This window comes from Prionailurus viverrinus, chromosome B2, assembly GCF_022837055.1.
Source record: "Prionailurus viverrinus isolate Anna chromosome B2, UM_Priviv_1.0, whole genome shotgun sequence".
Classification (NCBI taxonomy): domain Eukaryota; kingdom Metazoa; phylum Chordata; class Mammalia; order Carnivora; family Felidae; genus Prionailurus; species Prionailurus viverrinus.
Window position 1 is genome coordinate 35,993,970 of NC_062565.1, and position 20,206 is coordinate 36,014,175.

General features: G+C 45.1%; 1 protein-coding gene across 3 annotated transcripts in view; it reads left to right on the plus strand.

The window, feature by feature from the left end:
• Positions 1 to 20,114, plus strand: part of CMTR1 (cap methyltransferase 1) — a 50,476-nt gene extending 30,362 nt beyond the window's left edge. For all 3 annotated transcript variants that reach the window (XM_047859107.1, XM_047859105.1, XM_047859106.1), the window contains 11 exons: positions 9,963 to 10,019; positions 10,784 to 10,841; positions 11,343 to 11,411; positions 12,044 to 12,175; positions 13,160 to 13,282; positions 13,939 to 14,030; positions 14,862 to 14,930; positions 16,106 to 16,153; positions 16,987 to 17,099; positions 17,720 to 17,828; positions 18,620 to 20,114. In XM_047859107.1, coding sequence (XP_047715063.1) covers positions 9,963 to 10,019; positions 10,784 to 10,841; positions 11,343 to 11,411; positions 12,044 to 12,175; positions 13,160 to 13,282; positions 13,939 to 14,030; positions 14,862 to 14,930; positions 16,106 to 16,153; positions 16,987 to 17,099; positions 17,720 to 17,828; positions 18,620 to 18,752 — 1,003 coding nt within the window. In that variant the 3' untranslated portion in view covers positions 18,753 to 20,114. The remainder of the gene's footprint in view (positions 1 to 9,962; positions 10,020 to 10,783; positions 10,842 to 11,342; positions 11,412 to 12,043; positions 12,176 to 13,159; positions 13,283 to 13,938; positions 14,031 to 14,861; positions 14,931 to 16,105; positions 16,154 to 16,986; positions 17,100 to 17,719; positions 17,829 to 18,619) is intronic.
• Positions 20,115 to 20,206: the final 92 nt, after the last annotated feature.

Here is a 20,206-nt window from a genome sequence, read left to right on the forward strand (position 1 = left end):
CCTGCAGTGTTTTAACTTTGCACAGTACTGCCACATCAGCGCTTTCATCTTGATGGTAATGCTAGGCACCACGGTGGAGAAGATACTAAGCTTCGGCGTGTTATACATGAGGAAAGGTCCGGGAACTGGTCTAGAGTCAGCAACGCCAGGGCTTTGTAACATTTCTGTTTGCTGAACCGTGCTCCCATCTGCTATGAATGTGTGTGGATGCATGGCGGAACTGGACTCTGCAGTGCTCCCGATAGTGCAGTGTTTAAGCAGTCCTACAATGAATCAGTTTGCTTTTTTTTTTTTAAAGATTGATGGATAATTCCATAATTGAAATGCAGATCTTATGTGTATTTTTGACAAATGCATATCTTCATATAGCCTACATTCCTATTAAGATTAAAAAAAAAAAATTAACCTCAGGAAATTTCTTTGTGCCCCTACCTAGTCAACCTGGAAGTAACCACTCTTCTGATTTTTATCTTAGGCTGATTTTGCCCGTTCTAGAACTTAGTGTAAGTGGAATCATATATACATACACACTTATGTGTTTGTTTTTTGTTTTATTTGTCTTTTTTCCTTACCATAACATTTTTGAGATTCTCTCATGTGGTGTTAGTTCCTCTTTATTGCTGAATAGTATTCCATTGTATGGGCATACCAAATTTATTCTTCTGTTAATGGACACTTTATTTCCAGTTTGGGGCTATTCTGAATAAAGCTGCTAAAACATTCTTGTACAGCGATTTTGGTGGACAAATGTTTTCACCTTTCTTAGATAAATACCCAAGAGTGGAAATTGTAGGTCATAGGTTAGATGAGTACTTTTTAATGCCATACAGTTTTCTCAAGTGCTTATATGAGTTTATACTCCCTGTAGCAGAGTGTGAGAATTCTACATCTTTGCCAACATTTGGTATTGTTAGTCTTTTTCATTTTAGCTATTCTGGTGGGGGGTTCTATTTTTGTTTGTGTGTGTGTGTGTGTGTGTGTGTGTGTGTGTGTGTGTGTATAGTTAATTAAGTATCTGTGTTAGTTTCAGGTGTACAACATAGTGATTCAGCATTTATATACATATATGAAATGGTAACTATGATAAGTCTAGTTACCATCTGTTACCATATAAAGTTGTTACGATATTGTTAACTATATTCCCTGTGCTATATGTTACATTCCCATCTCTCATTTATTTAACTGGAAGATTGTACCACTTGCACCACTTAATCTCCTTCACCTATTTTGTCCATTCCCCCTCCACTCTTTCCCTCCTGGCAACCATCAGTTGGTTCTCTGTGAGTCTGTTTCTGTTTTATTTGTTAATTTGTTTTGTGTTTTAGATTCTACATATAAGTGTTTTTGTCTTTTTCTTTCTTATTTTGACTTATTCCACATAGCATAATATCCTCTAGATCCATCCGTATTGTTGGAAATAGTAAGATTTCATTCTTTTTTGTGGCCAAGTAATATTCCATTGTATATATACATTTTATTTGTCCATTCATCTGTTGAACATTCAGATTGCTTCCACATTTTGGCTATAAATAATGGTGTGATGAATCTAGGGGGACATATGTCTTTTCAAATTAGTGTTTTTGTTTTCTTTTGATAAATACCTGGAAGAATTGCTGGACTGTGGTAGTTTTATACCTTTAATTTTCTGAGAAAATGCTATACTGTGTTCCATAGTGGCTGTACCAATTAACATTCCTACCATCACTGCACAAGGGTTCTCTACTCCACATCCTCTCTAGCACTTGTTATTTCTTGTCTTTTTTGGGGGAGGGGGGTTGGTTTTCAGTTTCTTTTTTTTTAACTTGTTTTATTTTTTATTCTTGATAATAGTTCTGTGAAGTGATAGCTCATTGTGGTTTGGATTTGTATTTCTGTGGTGACTAATGACGTTGAACCTCTTTTCATGTGTTTATTGGCTGTTGAACATGTGACTCATGATCTCACGGTTTGTGGGATCAAGCCACACTCTCAGTGCGGAGCCTTCTTGGGATTCTCTCTCTCCCTCTTATCCCTTTCCTCACTTTCTCAAAGTAAATAAATAAACTTTTTTTAAAAAGTTTTTTTTTTTTTTTTTTTTTTTTTTTTTTCTTTGTGAGAGCACAAGCTGGGGAAAGAGAGAGAATCCCAAGCAGGCTCCATGCTCAGCATGGAGGCTGACATGGGACTCAATCCCATAGCCCTAGGATCATGACCTGAGCAAAATCAAGAGTCAGACGCTCAACTGACTGAGTCACCCAGGTGCCCCTCTTTTTATTAAATTGTAATATATTTTCTATTTTCTATATTTTGAATACAAGTCTGATTTCAAATATGTGTGTTGTGAATATTTTGTCCTAATGTGTGACATGCCTATTCATTTTCTTAATGGTATATTTTGATAAACAGAAGTTAAAAAAAGTTTTTTTTAAGTTTATTTATTTTGAGAGAGAATATAAGTAGGGGAGTGCCAGAGAGAGAGAGAGAGAGAGAGAGAGAGAGGGAGGGAGAGAGAATCCCAAGCAGGCTCTGTACAGAGCCTGCTGACAGCACAAAGCCCGTTGCAGGGCTCAAACTCACCCAGGTGCCCCCTACTTTGACCCTTTTTATTTGTTTATTTTTGAGAGAGAATGCAAACAGGGGAGGGCAGAGAGAGAGAGAGAGAGAGAGAGACACACACACACACACAGACACTCCGAAGCAGGCTCTGAGAGAGAGAGAGAGAGAGAGACACACACACACACACACACACACACACACTCTCTCTCTCTCCCTCCCTCTCTCTCTCTCTCTCTCTCTCTCTCTCTCTCTCTCTCTCTCCCCGAAGCAGGCTCTAGGCCCTGAGCTGTCAGCACAGAGCCGACCGTGGGGTGGGGCTTGAACCCACAAACCATGAGATTGTGACGTGAGCTGAAGTTGAAGGTTTAACCAACTGAGCTACCCAGGTGCCTCTATTTTTAAAATGTGTAATTCTGGGGCACCTGGGTGGCTCAGTCGGTTAAGTGTCTGACTTCAGCTCAGGTCATGATCTCACAGTTTGTGGGTTTGAGCCCCACGTCGGGCTCTGTGCTGACAGCTCGTAGCCTGGAGCCTATTTCAGATTTTGTCTCCCTCTCTCTGCCCCTCCCATGCTCACTCCCTGTCTGTGTCTCTCAAAAATGAATAAATGTTAAAAAAAAAAAAGTATAATTCACTGGCATTAAATACATTCACATTGTTGTGCAACCATCATCACTGTATATTTCCAGAATGTTTTAATCATCCAAAACGGAAATTCTGTACCCATTAAACAATAACTCCCCATTTCTCCCACCTTGAAGCTCGATGAATTTGCCTGTTCTAGGTACCTCATATAAGTGAAATCATAACGATATTTGTTCTTTTGTGTCTGGCTTATTTCACTTTGCATAATGTTTTTAAGGTTTATATCATGTTGTAGCATGTGTCAGAATTCCATTCCTCGTAGGGCTAAATAATATTCCATATATATATATGTATACATATATACATACATATATATACACACATATATATACACACACACACACCACATTTTGTTTACCCATTCATCTGTTGTTGGATATTTGGATTGTCCCCACATTTTAGCTCCTGTGCATAATAGTGCTTTGAATATTGGTGTGCAAGTAACTGAGCCCCTGCTTTCAGTTCTTTCGTGTATACACTTAGAAGTGGAGTTGTTGGATCCTATGGTAATTGTGCTTAAAATGGTGCAGCTACAACTGCCATACTATTTTTTACAACACTTGACCTACTTCACGTTACCAACAGTCATGCTCAAGGGTTCCAGTTTCTCCACATTCTCACCAACACCCGTTGTTGTCTGTCTGTTTTTGTTTCTGTTTTTGTTTTTTTGGATAATAGCCCTCCTAATGGGTGTGAGGTGGTGTCTCATTGTAGTTTTGACTTTTGATATTGAGTATATTTTCGTATCGGGCTGTTTGTGTATCTTTGGAGAAATGCCTATTCTAGTCCTTTGCCTATTTTTAAATTGGTGTTTTTCATTGTCAAATGGTAGGATTCTTTATTAATATTCTGGATATTAATCCCTCATCAGATATATGATTTGAAAATATTTTCTCTCATTATGTGTTTTTTTCCCTGCATTGATTGTGTCCTTCAATGCACAGATTTTAATTTGATGTGGTTCAATTTCTTTTTTTTCTTTGATTGTTTATGCTTTTGGTGTAATATTCAGGAAATCGTTGCTGAATCCAGCATCATGAAACTTTTCACTGTGCTTTTTTCGAAGTGTTTTATACTTTTAGCTCTTATCTTTAGGTCTTTGACCCATTTTGAGTTAATTTTTGTAGATGTTATAAAGTAAGGGTCCAACTTCATACATTTGCATGTAGACAACCAGTTTTCCCAGCGCCATTTGTTGAAAAGACTATTCTTTCCTCATGAAATGGTTTTGGTACCCTTGTTGAAAATCATTTGATCATATATGCGGAGGTTTACTTCTGGGCTGTCTATTCTGTACCTTTGGTTCTGTATGCCTATCTTTATGCCAGAACCACAGTTGTGATTATTCTAGCTTTGTAGTAAGTTTTGAAACTAGGAAATATGAGACTTTCAGTTTGTTTTTCTCTTTCAAGATTGTTCTGGCTATGGGGCCCCTTGAGATTCCATATGAATTTTAGGATGGGTTTTTCCATTTTCGCAAAAATTGCCTTTGGGATTTTGAAAGGGATTACATTGAATCTGTAGATTGCTTTAGATAATATTGTCTTGTTAACAATATTGAGTCTTCCAATCCATGATCACAGGATGTCTTTCCATTTATGTCTTTTTCCATTTTTGTCAGCAGTGATTTGTAGCTTTTAGTGTACAAGTCTTACACTTCTTTAGTTTACTTCTGAGTATTTTATTCTTTCTGATGCTATTGTAAATGGAGTTATTTTCTTCATCCTTTCAGATTATTCATTATTGTGTAGAAATGACTGGTTTTTGTGTGTTGATTTTGTATCCTGCAAATTGGCCAGATTTGATTATTAGTTGTAATAGTTTTTGGTGGAATCTTTAGGGTTTTTTTGCATGAAAGATTATGCTGTCTGTGAACTGAGATAATTTTACTTTTTTTTTTTTTTTTTCCAGTTTGGATGCCTAGAACTAACTAACTTACTTTCTTTCTTTCCTTCTTTTCTTTCTTTTCTTTCTTTCTTTTCTTTCTGTCTTTCTTGTCTAAATACTCTATTGTATGTAAAGGGGTGCCTGGCTGACTTGGTGGGTAGAGCGTGTGGCTCTTGATCTTGGGGTTGTGAGTTCAAGTCCTACATGTGGTGTGCAGTTTACTTAAAATTTAAAAAGATATTCCATTGTATATATATTACCACATTTTCTTTATCTGTTCATCTGTCAGTGGACATTTAGGTTGTTTCTACATCTTGGTTACTGTGAATAGTGCTTCAGTGAACATGGGGGTGCTAATATTTTTGCAAGATCCTGATTTCAGTTCTTTTGGATAAATACCCAGAAGTGTAATTGCTGGATCATATGGTAGTTCTGGTTTTTTTCTTGCCTTATTGAAATGACTAATTCCTTCAATTTGATGTTGAATTGAAGTGATAAAAGCAGACAGCCTTGCCTTACTCTTAATTTTAAGCATAAAGTGTTTAATCTTTCATTAAATGTGGTGTTGGCAATAGGTTTTTGTAGACGTCCTTTATCAGATTGAGTTTTCTTCTATTTTGAGATTGTTGAGCATTTTTATTTTGAATGGATGTTTAGTTCTGTCAGATCCTTTTTGTATCTATAGAAATTATTATGGTATTATTCTTTATTCCATTAATACAGTGAATTACATTGAATGATTTTCAGATGGCAAACCAGTCTTGCATTTTTTAATATGCTTTGGTTATGAATATCATTCTTATATATTCTGTATTTGATTTACTAATATTTTATTGAGTTGAGTCTGTGTTCATAAGGGTTATTAGTCTCTAAATCTGTATTCTGTTATTCTTAATGAATTGACCTTTGTCATTATGAAATATCCTTCTTTATCTCTAGTAATACTCTTTGTCTTGAAGTCTACCTCATCTGGTATTAATATAGTCACATCAACTTTCTTTTGCTTAGTATTGATTTGTCTTTTTTTCTTCAATTCATTTATTTATTTTTGAGAGAGTGTGAGTGAGCGAGGGGCAGAGAGAGAGGGAGAAAGAGAAGAGAAAGAGAATCCTATATAGGCTCTGCACTGTTAGCACAGAGGCCGAAGTGGGGCTCGAGCTCATCCAAAGTGTGGCTGGAGCTCACCCGAAGCAGGTCTCTAGCTCACCCCATGTGGGACTCGAACTCAGGAACCATGAGATCGTGACCTGAGCTAAAGTCAGATGCTTAACTGACTGAGCCACAGATACCCCTGCTTGGTTTATCTTTTTAAGTCCTTTTATTTTCAACCTGTGTTTGTCTTTATAAATAACATATGCTTGGGTCTTACTTTCTTATGCAGTGTGACAGTCTCTGCCTTATAATTAGAGTGTTTAGTATAGTTACATGGAATGTAATTATTGATATGTTTGGGTTTAAATCCTCTATCTTGGAGCACCTGGCTGGCTCAGTTGATTTAGTGTCCGACTGCGGCTCAGGTCATGATCTCACAGTTCGTGGGTTTGAGCCCCGTGTCAGGCTCTGTGCTGACAGCTCAGAGCCTGGAGCCTGCTTTGGATTCTGTGTCTCCCTCTCTCTCTCTGCCCTTCCCCTGCTCGTACTCTGTCTCTCTCAAAAATAAACATTAAAAAAACTTTTTTTTTAAATCCTCTTATCTTGGTTGTTTAGTATCTCTTTATCCTGTTTTCTTTTTGTTTCTCAGTTCCTTCCTTTTTTGGGGGGGCTGGTTGGTATTTTTTAATATTCGTTTATATCTCCTTGGATTTTTTCTTTTTTATGTCTTTTTGTTTTATATTTTAGCTCTTTTATTTATTTGTTTTTTATTTATTTACTTAATATATGAAATTTATTGTCAAATTGGTTTCCATACAACACCCAGTGCTCATCCCAAAAGATGCCCTCTTCAGTGCCCATCACCCACCCTCCCCTCCCTCCAATACCCCATCAACCCTCAGTTTGTTCTCAGTGTTTAAGAGTCTCTTATGCTTTGGCTCTCTCCCTCTCTAACCTCTTTTTTTTTTTTCTTCCCCTCCCCCATGGGTTTCTGTTAAGCTTCTCAGGATCCACATAAGAGTGAAACCATATGGTATCTGTCTTTCTCTGTATGGCTTATTTCACTTAGCATCACACTCTCCAGTTCCATCCACGTTGCTACAAAGGGCCATATTTCATTCTTTCTCATTGCCACGTAGTACTCCATTGTGTATATAAACCACAATTTCTTTATCCATTCATCAGTTGATGGACATTTAGGCTTTTTCCAGAATTTGGCTATTGTTGAGAGTTATTTTAGCTCTTTTAAAGATAACAGTATTCATCTTTAATTTATCATGGTTTACTTTCAAAGAGTATCCTGCTTTATGAACAATGTAAGAACCTTATTACCACAGTATATATGCATTTACAGTTCTGCCTTTGTGTTCTTGTTTTATATAAACCCTACTTTAGCTTGCTATTATTTTTATTTTAAACCATAAAGTCTATATCATCTTTTAAAGAGATTTAAAGTATATCTGCCTGTACAGGCATACCTCAGAGATACTGCAGGTTTGGTTCTAGATCACTGCAGTAAGGTGAATATTGCAATATGGCAAGTCAAATTAATTTTTGTTTCTTAGTGCATATAAAGTTGTGTTTATACTATAGTTTACTAAGTGTGCAGTAACACTGTGTACAAAAAACAATGTACAAATCTTAATTTAAAAAATGCTTTATTGCTAAAAAAAAATGTTAACCATTGTCGGGGCTTTTAGTGAGTCATAATCTTTTTGCTGGTGCAGGGTTTTGCCTCAGTGCTGATGGCTGCTGAGCACTGATCAGGGTGGTGATTATTGAAGGTTGGGATGGTTGTGGCAGTCTCTTAAAATAAGACAATGACATTTGCCACATTGATTGACTCTTCCTTTTATGAATGGGTTCTCTGTAGCATGTGATGTTTGATAACATCTTACTGACAGAACTTCTTTCAAAATTGGAGTCCATCCTCTCAAACCCTGACACTGCTTTATCAGCTAAGTTTATGTAATACTCTCAATCCTTTGTTGTCATTTCAACAGTCTGCACAGCATCTTCGCCACGAGTAGATTCCATCTCAAGAAACTACTTTCTTTGCTCATTCATAAGAAGCACCTCCTCATCTGATAAAGTTTTATAGCAATTCAGCCACATCTTCAGGCTCCAAAGTTCACTGATCACAGATTACCATAACAAATATAACAATAATGTAAAAGTTTGAAATATTATGAGAATTACCAAAATATGACACAGAGACATGCAGCGAGCAAATGCCGTTGGGAAAATGGCACCAATAGACTTGGTCAACACAGGGTTGCCACCTGCAATTTGTAAAAAATGCATTATCTGTCAGGTGCAGTAATGTGAAGTGCAATAAAACGAGGTATGCCTGCATATGTACATTTACATTTTTTAAAAAGGTCCTTTGTATCTACTGACCTATTTACACATTTTGGTGTTCTTCATTTCTAGTTCTTGCAGAACTGGGTTTCTGTTTGGAATCCTTTCCCTTTGGCCTAAAGAATTTCTTTTAGCCTATTTTTATTGTGCAAGTATGCTGGAGTAATTTGTCTTTTGAAAATGTATTTATTTCCCTCTCCTCTTTGAAGGATACTTTTATTGGATATAGAATTTGAGGTTGGTCGTGTTTCTCTTTCAGCACTTTAAAGATAATGTTCCATTGTTTTCTGCCTTCCTTGTTTCTGATGAGAGAAGTCAGTCATTACTGTTACTGTTTTCATGCATATCATGTGTCCTTTTTCCTCTGAGTGCTTTTAAGATTTTCCCTTTATCTTTGTTTTCAACATGTTGACCACAGTGTGTTTATATATGGTTTTCTTTGTACTGATTCTGCCTGGGGTTCTCTGACCTTGGATCTGTGGATTGATTTCATTTACCAGTTTGGGAAAATTCTTGGCTATTATCTTGTTAGTATTTTTGTCTTATTCTTTTTTCTGCTTATGAGACTCTACTTATTTATGTTTAACTGTTTGCTATTGTCCTGTAGAGTTCTAATACTGGTATTTTTTTTTCACTTTTTTCTCTCTTTATGTTTTGGTTTGAGTTTCTGTTGACCTCATTATCACCAAGTTCACTGATTCTTTCCTCTGCTGTTTTCAGTATGGTGATAAGCCCATCAAAATCATTCTTCATCTCTAATATCATAGTTTTCAATCCTAGAATCTTGGTTTTTTAGAAATATGGTTTCTGTACCTCTGCTGAAATTCTCTATCTGTCCATGAATGTTGTACATCTTTTCTACTAGATCCTTTAATATGTTTTTCAGTTATTTTAAGGGCCATGTCTGATAATATGAACATCTGGACCATTTCTGGATCTTCTGCTATTGGATTGTTTCCCCTCTTGTTAGCTGGTCACATTTTCTTGCTTTATCACATGTCACACACTCTTTAATTTAATGCCAGACATTGTATAAAAGGATAGTGGGGATTAAAGTAGCAAGGGCAGCTGCTAGTGTAGGTGGGTTGAGTCAGTTCAGTCTGCAGCTGAACTGGGTCTGGGCTTTGTCGTTGCTTTATTTAGAATTAATTCACTACTGCTTTCAAGTTTTTAAGGATGGGATCAGAACTTTCCTTTTAGCAGGACTTGGGAGCTGGGTGTCTAGCGGGTTTGACTCAGTTCTGCTTTATCGTAAGCCTTTAGCAGGCCCCATGTAACTGTATCTTGGGGTGTAGTCAAGGGGGTTCTCTTTCAGTTCTCCAGCCCCTCTCCCCCAGATGTAGATGGCCACTGCTCTGGCTGAGCTTCTCTTTTTTGATATCTTTTGCCTTTTTTGGTAATCCTTCTGAAATTAAATCTTTTTTTTCCCCCCCTCTCTCTAGCCACTGTAGTCTGCAGATCAAAGCTCTGGCCAAAATCCATGCCTTTGTTCAAGACACGTGAGTGTTGCCCACTCCCCAGAATTCTTTTATTTCAAGGAAAGATCTTTTCATTTTGCTCCCTCCTCTGAGCTATTTATTTCATTTCAACAAACATTTAAAAACGTCTATTTTTTTTTTTTAATCTTTTACTCTGCTGTGGTCTGTGAAGCATACCAGAGAAGTAGATGGCATGAACCTTGCCCTCAAAGACTTTGTGTTTAGGCAGATAAGAGTACCCCAGGAAAAGGATACAGGAGGAATGTAGAGGGTGCATCAGAGGGTGTAGAGTGGCATAGTATGAGTAGAATGCATAATGTTGAGGGGACACAGAATAAAGAGTGATCAAGAGAGGGGAGATAGGACTGGTCTAAGAAAACCATTCTTCTGGTAGGGGGTCAGCATAAGCTGATAAAGCTTTCTGGAGCATAGTGGCATCCATTCGGATGGACTTAATGTGTATCAGCAGGGGAAAAGCCAGAACATGCTCAGAGAGGAGAGTGTGTGGGGAACTCTGGCATTCAGGGTGATCGGGAGGGTAGTCTTCCTTCCCTTTGTGGTGAGAAGGGGAGGTCATCCATTTTGTCTACATCTGATCCCCCCTCCTTAAGGGGCAGAGCCATGTGAGTGTTGTAAGCATCCTGGGCTAATGGCAGCATGGCCTCTGTGTGCACACACGTTTATTCATCTGGGCTTCCTCTCTTGGGAGTTCTGAGGGGTGCATGGGATGCACACTCCTTGTACCTCTTGGAGGTTTTAATCACTTGTTGGTTTTATTTTCCCAGAACCCTGAGTGAGCCTCGGCAGGCAGAGATCCGGAAAGAGTGCCTTCGACTTTGGGGGGTGAGCATCTCCCTAGCCCATTATTACTCCAGAGCAGGGAAGCCGTAGAGAAGAATGGATTGACCAACCCTGTCTACTTAGGGTTTCTCCTTACATGTAAACGTCTCCCTACCCTCACAGGGTTCCAGAGTTAGACGTCTTAGCATTGTCAGGAGTTACCTTTTTGGCCCTTTCACTGACATTGTGGTCCTGCAGTTGGGTCAAAAAGGACAAGGGTGGTGGGTGACCAGGCCTCATTTTGTTGCCAGGGCCCTATACAGCAACTCTCTGCCCACAGTGAGTCCCAGACAGAGGGAAGGGGCCTTTGTGGTGTGCAACCACAGGGCTTGAAGTGAGGCAGGGACTGGATTACCCACTCCCATCTCCTGCTTTCTAGCCCCCTTTGTTGGGGGCCATTGCCTCTTCCCCTGTCTGGACCTATTCCCTCGCCTGCATGTGCATACACACAGCTTTCGTTGAAAGTACATTTGCAAATCAAAGCTCTTTGCTGGCTCCTTTCAGATCCCAGACCAGGCTCGAGTTGCTCCTTCTTCCTCAGACCCCAAATCTAAGTTCTTTGAGCTAATCCAGGTGAGTTTGGTATCTGTTGAAAATAAAAAGTCAGAGAGGCCTATCTTTAGATGTGGAAGGTATCAGACCCGTGCCATCCTCCCTCCAGATGCCTGGCCTCCAGAGGGCTTGTGTAGGCACCTCCTGGATTCTGAGGGGCTGGGCTTCATTTAAATCTAGCCCAGATTATGGGGCCGTTGTGCTGGTTTTGTGGGGTCACGGACTGGAGAATGAGGTTCCAGATGACCTCAGAAAAGTAGCATGTGTACATATTTCTGAGTGGGGTGGAGTGGTCACTTAACTGCTCTCAGACCAACTACTGATGAGTCCTCGCCTTCAGTTTTATTGAAGGGGTGGCTTATATATTCTGGCGGCATTTCCTTATAGCTCTGGTAAATTGATCTGTACTCAGGGAGTTGGTGTTCTTTCCCTTCCCAGCCTCTTCTAATAGGTCCTAAAGGAACACTCCAAGCAGATGGAATTAGATCCCAGTTAGTGCATGGTTAGGGAGAGCAGGGGGGCATGTTTCAGAGAGCAAGTGCTTCCTGTCCTTCGCCTCTCCCAGCCTGCCCCCATCCCTCATACAGGCACCCATACTGAGCGCCTGTCCCTTCCCCCAACCCAGCCATGTTTTCTCTGACCCGGGGCTGCAGGGCACTGAGATTGACATCTTCAGCTATAAGCCCACGCTGCTCACCTCCAAAACCCTGGAGAAGATCCGCCCAGTGCTTGACTACCGCTGCATGGTGTCTGGCAGCGAGCAGAAGTTCCTCATCGGTCTGGGGGTAAGTCTGTTGCTGGCTTCCTCTCTACTGTCGGGGTGGTGGAACCTTGCTCTGTGTCTGTGGGAGTCTGGACAGCTGCCTGCCACCCTCGGTGCGTGTTCTCTTGGCACTAGGGAGCTGGGGCTTTGACCCCAGGGAAGGTATTTCTTAAAGCTTCACTTCCTTTCTGTGAGTTAGCCAAGTGTCATTCATCCATTCAGTTTTTCATTCATTCACATTTGCGTATTCATCTCTGTGCATTGTAAAGGGAACACTGCTTCTTTTCTTGTGATATTAAGCTTCCTAGGCCAACAGGATTGTCAGCAGGCTCCTGTGGCTTGAATCCATGCAGCCATTTCTTTGTAACACCACCCCCATCGGGCTCTGTGCTGACAGCGTGGAGCCTGCTTGGGATTCGCTCTCTCTGCCTCTCTCTTTCCCAAAACAAATAAATAAACTTAAAAAAAAAAAAAAAAAAAAAAAAAGTGCTCAGCCAACTGAGCCACCCAGGCCCAGGTGCTCCATAAGCTTGATCTTTTTTGAGGGTCACTAATCATGGACTTGGGCCTTTTTTTTTTTTTTTTTTTTAATGTTTGTTTATTTTTGAGGGAGAGACAGAGCATGAGCAGGGGAGGGGCAGAGAGAGAAGGAGACACAGAATCTGAAGCAGGCTCTGAGCTGTCAGCACAGAGCCTGACACAGGGCTCGAACCCTTGAACCAAGAGACCATGACTGAGCCAAAGTTGGACACTTAACCAACTGAGCCACCCAGATACCCCTGGACTTAGGCCTTTTGGCCTTTTGGCCTTAGGCCCTGGGCCTGTTCCCTACCACCAGGACTGAGCCAGATCCCTGTCGTTGAAGTATAACACTAATCTCTCCTAGACATTTTCTTCTGACATTTCCCAGCCCCATCAGCTTATAACCGCCAACTGAAAGCTCTTTTGAGCACTCACCCCTCAATCTCCATGCCTGCCTCATGAGGCCCTTTCTCTCTGCCTGTAGAAGTCCCAGATCTACACGTGGGACGGCCGCCAGTCAGACCGCTGGGTCAAGCTAGACCTGAAGACAGAGCTACCCCGGGATACTCTGCTGTCTGTGGAGATCGTCCATGAACTGAAAGGGGAGGTCAGAGGTGGTTCTGCTCATGTGTTCTGGCCCTGCCAGCTAGGGAACTGGGGCACGGCTGAGCCTGGCCCTTTTCCCCCCAAGTTAACTGGGTCACATTGTGGTGCTTGACAGGGCCCAGAGCTGGGGGAAGGCTGTGAAATGATTCCTCCTCCTTGGGTAGTTGCTCGAAACAATGATACGTTTAGGTAGGAAGGATCACAGTCCCCATGTGTGCAAGAGGGAACCTCAGTCATCTCTGGGCATCCTGGGCCCTAGTGGGCCTGCTGGGTATTTTTTAGCTGCTGATTTTGTTTTTACCAGGGATCCCTTGAGCTTTGGCCATGACAGCCATATAGATGACTTTCAGAACAGTCAATGGGAACAGTGGACAAGATTGGGAAGCTAGGCCCTGAATGGAGCACCATGGCGGCAGCCTCACTGAGTTTGAGGTTCAGGGGTGCTCATCACCTAAAGCCTCAGATCTCTGGCTGCTCGGAAGGCTGGGCTGGTGTGGTGCTGAGAATGATCTGGGCGGGAGGCACAAGAGAGTTCTGTGTTTGGAGTCCTTCTCTTCCCCCGGTGATATATAGGTAGAACGGAGGCCAGCATGCCATGGTGGGCAGTGGGCCCCAGGCCGATGCTTGGCAGGGTGGGCAGCGCACTTCTTCTTCTAGGGGAAGGCCCAGCGGAAGATTAGTGCCATCCACATCCTCGATGTCCTCGTGCTGAATGGCAGTGACGTGCGGGAGCAGCACTTTAACCAGCGGTTTGACCTGGGTCCTGGGGAGGGAGGGCAGGGTAGGCCAGGTCAGCTGTGCGGCAGCAGCCTCTGAGGCTTGGTCCCTCACCCAGGCCTTCTTGCTTAAGGCTATCGTTAGTTTTCCTTCCCCACCCATGGGCTGGTTCCACGGCCTGGGTGAGGAATTAGTATCTGCACTGCAGAGTTTGCTGGGGCTTGGGCCTCCATTGCCACAGATACCAGCACACTCCGTTTGGCCACAGCTGTTCAGATCAGAAGTGGTTTTGATTCAGGTTGAGCAAGAGGATAGGCTTATGGAGAGAGGGAGGGTCTCTGAAGAACACATCTTGAGCATGGGTGATCCCGTTTAAGTCTGTTCATCTGGATCCCACAGCGGCCCTTTTGCTTGTGGATGGATGACTGATCAGTTGTTAGAAGGGGGGTGAGGGACACAAAGGAGGGACCTCTCACACTGCCGTGATACTGATATGCCAAAGTTGGTTCTTCTGAGTGGGTGTGCTGTGGCATCAGTGGTTTGGGGTGAGTCGACATACACGATACAGATGACATTTTAAGTTCTAGTGGAGGGGACTGAGCACAACTCAAGGCACACTTCGGAAAAGCCTACCAACATGTAGCAAAACTGGATGTCCAAATCTACAGAGGGAGGGCGTCCACAAAGATGTTAGTGGAGAAGGGCAGGGTGGGCTTCCTCAGGCATAGGAGTGCTGCCTCGTGGAGCGGCTTTGCTCCACATTCAGAAGTGTTCCGTCTCTGGTGCCACGCAGATGCCCTGGGGGCAGGGGTGCTAGTGGAGGCGCCTTGGCTCACCTCTGAGAGACTCTGTTTGTGCTCTAGAATTCAGCTTGCTGAGAAATTTGTGAAAGCTGTTTCCAAGCCCAGTCGGCCTGACATGAATCCCATCAGGTGAGCATATGGTCTCCCTCCCAAACCCCCATTCCCCATTGCTTCTTTCTGGCCAGTGCCTGCTTCCCCATCCTGTGGAGGATGGGAGGGCTCAGTAGAGAGGACCAGGCAAAGTTGTGGTTAGAGATAAGACTACCCTTGGTGAATGTGAATTGGGGTGGGGTGCTGGGTAGGTGTGTCCTTCGCCCCAGAGTGTCTCCCCATCCCGCCTGTCATGGTGGGCCAGCCTCCACAGGAGATGCATTCCTAGGGGTTAAGGTGTCATTGAAGATGCACATGCTTCTCCTACACACCTTGCACATTCACACTCATTAGCATACCACCTGGCCTTTTCTTTTTTTTCAGGTGAGAAAAGGGTGCTAAGGGAATGGGAGTTTTTGAACAGGAAGAACAGAGTGTTTGTTGCCACGTTAGATGGTGTGAAAGTTCCAGGCCCTGAGGTAGGAGAGGAGGATGAGGACAGTCAGGGAGCCCACATAGGGAGACCAGACTTTCCAGGCTGTGCCCAGGTCAGAGGTTATTACCTTTGGGGCTTGGAGACCCAGACTATATGATTGGAGACCAAGGTGTCTCTCTACACTTTTTATAAAATGTCCTGTCTGCCAGGTCCTGAGGGACACCTTCCAGGGACCCTCCCTGTGTTGCTTGTGGTCTAGTTGCTGGGTCCCTGGAGACCTTACCCAGCAGTTCCAAAGATGTGTTCAGAGGCCCCCAGAGGTGAAGGAACCCTGCACCCTGGGTAGAGGTCCCCCTGCCCCCTATGGTAAAAGGCCCGTTAGGACTGTTTGGAAATAACTCTGCTACAGGAAGCCCTAAAATCCATGGTGATCTACACAAGAGCCTGGACCTTGGTATTCGGGCCCCTGGTGACAGTGAAGATGACTTGGGTGTCTGCCAGATCTTCCTCTCTCCCCCTTCTTCAGTAACCATAGTTGTGCTCCCCAGTTGCGGTGGGGCAGGCCCAAGGGGGTGTTTGGTAGCTCTGAGCTAGGGCATCTGTGTTGGACAGCAGCACACGGGGCTGGGGGTCCTCATTCTGGTGGGTTGGGGTACTGGGGCCAGAAGCAGAAGACAAGGACAGGCACAGCCTCCTGCCTCCAGCTGCTGCTACGTAAGAATATCTGCCCCCCACACCCCAGAAAACCTTTGTCCTCTCTCTGTCCCTTGACACACAGGGTGAAGGAGGTGTACAGGCTGGAGGAGATGGAGAAGATTTTTGTCAGGTGAGTGACTCAGTGCAGGATCTGAGAGGAGAGTTGGGGTGGGGGTGCAGCAACGTTCTCTTTTTGCAGAGGTGTGTCGTGGGGGAGGTGGTGAGTTGGCCCTGGCAGCCTGCCTTTAACCCCCCTGCCGCAGCCAAGAGCCCCCCGGCTGAGAGCTGATTCAGCACCGTCAGGAGGGGAGCAGGGCGGTGTCAGGCAGAAATACGGGCTCATTGATGCTGTAATAGTTACGATTGTCCCTGCGAGGGGCAGAGCAGCAAGCTGCTTGAAACACTATAAATCCCAGCTCCTGGTGCTGACAGAGAGATTGAGCCTGGAGGGGCAGGGGGGCGTAACTGCTTCCTTGCATTAGTGGTGTGCAGGGTGCTCTCATCTGGGGGTCTCATCCTGGGTTTGTGCCCGCTGCGGCCATGGGAGCTGGGCCAGGTCTCCGTGGTCTCGTGTTAACTCTTTAGTGGCCACAGTGATGCCTTTGGTGGGGGATCGAAGACCCAGTGGCACCTCTGGTCTCAGATCTTAACCTTACTTGTGTCACCCTTGAAACACCCTCCCTACCCATCCCCCAAACGGCAGCAACAGAGCAGGGACATCTGTCACTTTCCTGACTCCATTGCTTAGAGTTTAGAGCCTGAGTCTTCCATCCAGCTCTGCACAGACTCCCTTGATGGGTAGCCTGGAGCAACTCACATCTCTGCCTCAGTTTCCATTTCTTATGTTGAACTGAGATAAAATGCTGTGGGTGGTGGGATTTTAATATTAGCCGGAGAATAATGTGAGGGCTCGCTCTCATGCACAAAACCACACTTGCTGTTTACTCACCTCGGGGAAATTAGGTTAGAAATGAAGATCATCAAGGGCTCCAGTGGCACCCCGAAGCTCAGCTACACAGGGCGGGATGACCGGCACTTTGTGCCCACTGGCCTCTACATCGTCAGGACGGTGAATGGTAGGTGATGGGTGATTGTTGCCTGTCCTCTTTCCTGCAGCCAGGGTGACTAGCCCGGACCCTGTCTGAGCCGGAGCTGAAGGCTGCCTACTAAGGTGCATGGCAGCCAGGCTGGTGTTTCTTTGAGGTGTGGGGTTGGGGACTGTTTCCCGAGCCTCTTCTGTTCCTTGGTGGGTCCTGGGGGTCGGGTTGGGGCTGAGAGAGAGGAGCCCAGTTGGTTTGTGCACACACAGTGTCCTCATGCAGGTAAAGGGCCTTCTCTGGGGGCGGCAGCAAGTCAGGCTTGGCCATTTGTATCCTCTGTACAGTCCCTTTTCTTCAGTGCCTTCTGGCTAAAGAGCCTTCCCTCTGCCAGGGTCCCAGAGTTGTTGCCTGGTGGCAGGTTGGCAGGACTGGGGCGGGGTTGTTGAGAAGTAATTATCTTAGTTGTCCTCCTTGAGCCCCTTTGGGCTGGTGATAAAGGCTGCATCCTCCTCACAGGCTGTTCTCTGCCTGCTTTTTGGGAGAGAGGGCAATGGAAGAACACAAGTGCAGAAAGGCACACCCCTATGTTGGTCTGTTCCTGTCCCACATGAATATTTTGTGTCCTTTTCTGAGCTTTCCCCTCTTCCTTCTGTCAGAGCCATGGACTATGGGATTCAGCAAAAGCTTCAAGAGGAAGTTCTTCTACAATAAGAAAACCAAGATCTCTACCTTTGACCTCCCTGCAGACTCCATCGCCCCATTTCAGTAAGTGGCCCTCCTCCGTGCCTGTCCCCTCCACAACCCCAGGTGCTCCTGCCAGGATGCCGGCCAGCCCTCTTGGGGCATACCCCAGGTCCTGAGAAAGATGGCTGCCCAAGCAGGGGCTCCCCTAGCATAGACTGGGCTCCTCCCAAGGGTGGGGCTATGCCCCCTCTAGGGCGTGGCCCCCAGTTCTGGATAGAAGCTCAGTGAGAAGCAAGTGACACCAAGACCTGCTGTGATGGCTGGGGGTCCTGGGTGGGAAGAGCCTCATCCAGGCAGGGTATCTATCTGCCCCATGGAGCAGCCACTGCTTACGTGACTTTCTGACACTGGCCTGGTGGTGCAAACCTACCAAGGGCCTGCAGCCCTGCCCCTTGGGATTCAAGGGTCTTAGGTGTCTCTCATGAGCACCCAGAGTCCGTTTGCCAGACTGTTACAGTCATAGGTTTTGACAGCAGCCAGTAGCTCTAATGCACCTATAATTAGCCACTGACACCAGTGTCTGTTGCTACACTGTTTTATTAGAACGGCACAGACAGATAAACCAGGAATATCAGTAATTCTAGGAATCTAGTTGGACACAATTAGCATCAGCATCTGTTTGTTGGAAAGGAGCTGGGGCCTACTGAGTACCTGTTGGCTGCTAGAGGGAAGACCCTCAACTGGAGTTAAATGACCCGCCCCTTTAAGGATCAGTCCTCTAAGTCATGGTTGCCAGGGTTGGGGTGGTGATCTCTTGGTCCTGCTCCACCCGGGTACAGCCCTCTGACCTCCTTTCTCTTCCTTCTCCCCAGCATCTGCTACTATGGCAGGCTCTTCTGGGAGTGGGGGGATGGCATCCGTGTTCATGACTCCCAGAAGCCCCAGGACCCAGACAAGCTGTCCAAGGAAGATGTCCTCTCATTCATCCAGATGCACAGCGCCTGAGGGTGTGGGGATGCCCACCCCTGCTGAATGATCTGTCATTCTCTGAGTCAGGGCACTCTGCCTGGGGCTCACAGTACTGGTTTTTTACCCCTTCTCAGAAAGGGACTGGGGAGCACAGTCACTGCAGCCTGACCATAAGGGGTGGGTGGTCTCCTCTCCATTCTCCCTGAAGAACTCAGTCGGGGACCTTCTGAGGACTCTGACGTTCCTTCTGGGACACCTTTTGGACTTCCCTCCCCAGAGACCTGCCGGGGAATTGTCTTCCCTGCCAGGAATCAGCCTGAAGGATGCTGCTCCTACAGGCGGGTTTGAGGTCAGGGCCGAGGGCATGTGTGGCCAGTGGAGGACGTGTCAGAGAACAGCAGGGCTTTGTTTCTGCCATTCTCTCTTGTATCCTGTAGACTCACTTTTCTGAGTTCCGTGCACTGCCCTGAGGGCGGCCATGCCCGTGCTCTGCCCAGCTTTTTATTGGGCCGACCCTGAGTGGGTGTAGGCCAGGGGCAGCTGCTGTACAAATCAAGGTTTTGTTTCTTTGAACTTGCTCTGTTTTGATGCCAAGTTGGAGATGATTTTATCTCCTCCCTGACCTCTGTCCTGGTCTTCCCTGGAGTTCGTCCCAGCCGGACCTCTGACAGTCCCGCAGGCCGGGAAGGGAGGCACGTGGACCATACTTCCCTGCCACTGCATCGGGACACAGGCAGTGCTGTCTCGATAGCGGGCATGACTGCCTCCTGGGGTTGTAGAGCCTTCCTGGGCCCCATTCCCTTTTGTTCTGAACCTTGGGCAGCTCTAGAAGAGGAAGCAGCCTTTAAAGACCTTTTTCTATGCCCCAGCAGCAGTGGCCCCCTGGCAACAGAGGTACCTCGGGTTGGGTCACACCCAGCCTTCTGGCAATCATGGCACCCCCCCCCCCCCCCAATTGCCACAGCCACCTTGCTACTCACCCCCTTTTTCTTCCCCAGTAGGAAGTACAGTCACTTTTGTTTGTCCTTTTGTGGTCACTCCATTTCCTCTGTCTTGGCAGAGGGGGAAGAAGGGAAGCTGGGCAGTAGCTTTGGGTGGGGGAGGGCACTTGTGGTTGTTTTTAATGGGAAATACCTCTCAGAGATGCTCTTACGGGCTCCCTAGAGCCCCATCCCAGTGCTAGGCTGGTTTCCATGGCGATAGGCCACAGAGACTCCCTGTGAGGTTGGAAATGACTCTACCTGGGGGTGGGGGGCGGTGTCGCCTAGCCAGCATCTAGCCCCTCCCTCCCCCCAGGTTGGTGGCAGCACGGCTGAGAAAGGTGTGTTTCCACCCCGTTCTGGGTATATCAGTGTGTCTTGCAGAATCTTGGATCATTAAAGATAAACATATTTTTAATGCCTGTGTGGCTCTGTGCTGGGGATAGTGCTGTTTGTCCTTGGTGCTGTGTGGTCTGGGATTGGCTTGAATGAAACAGTTTGGGCTGGAGA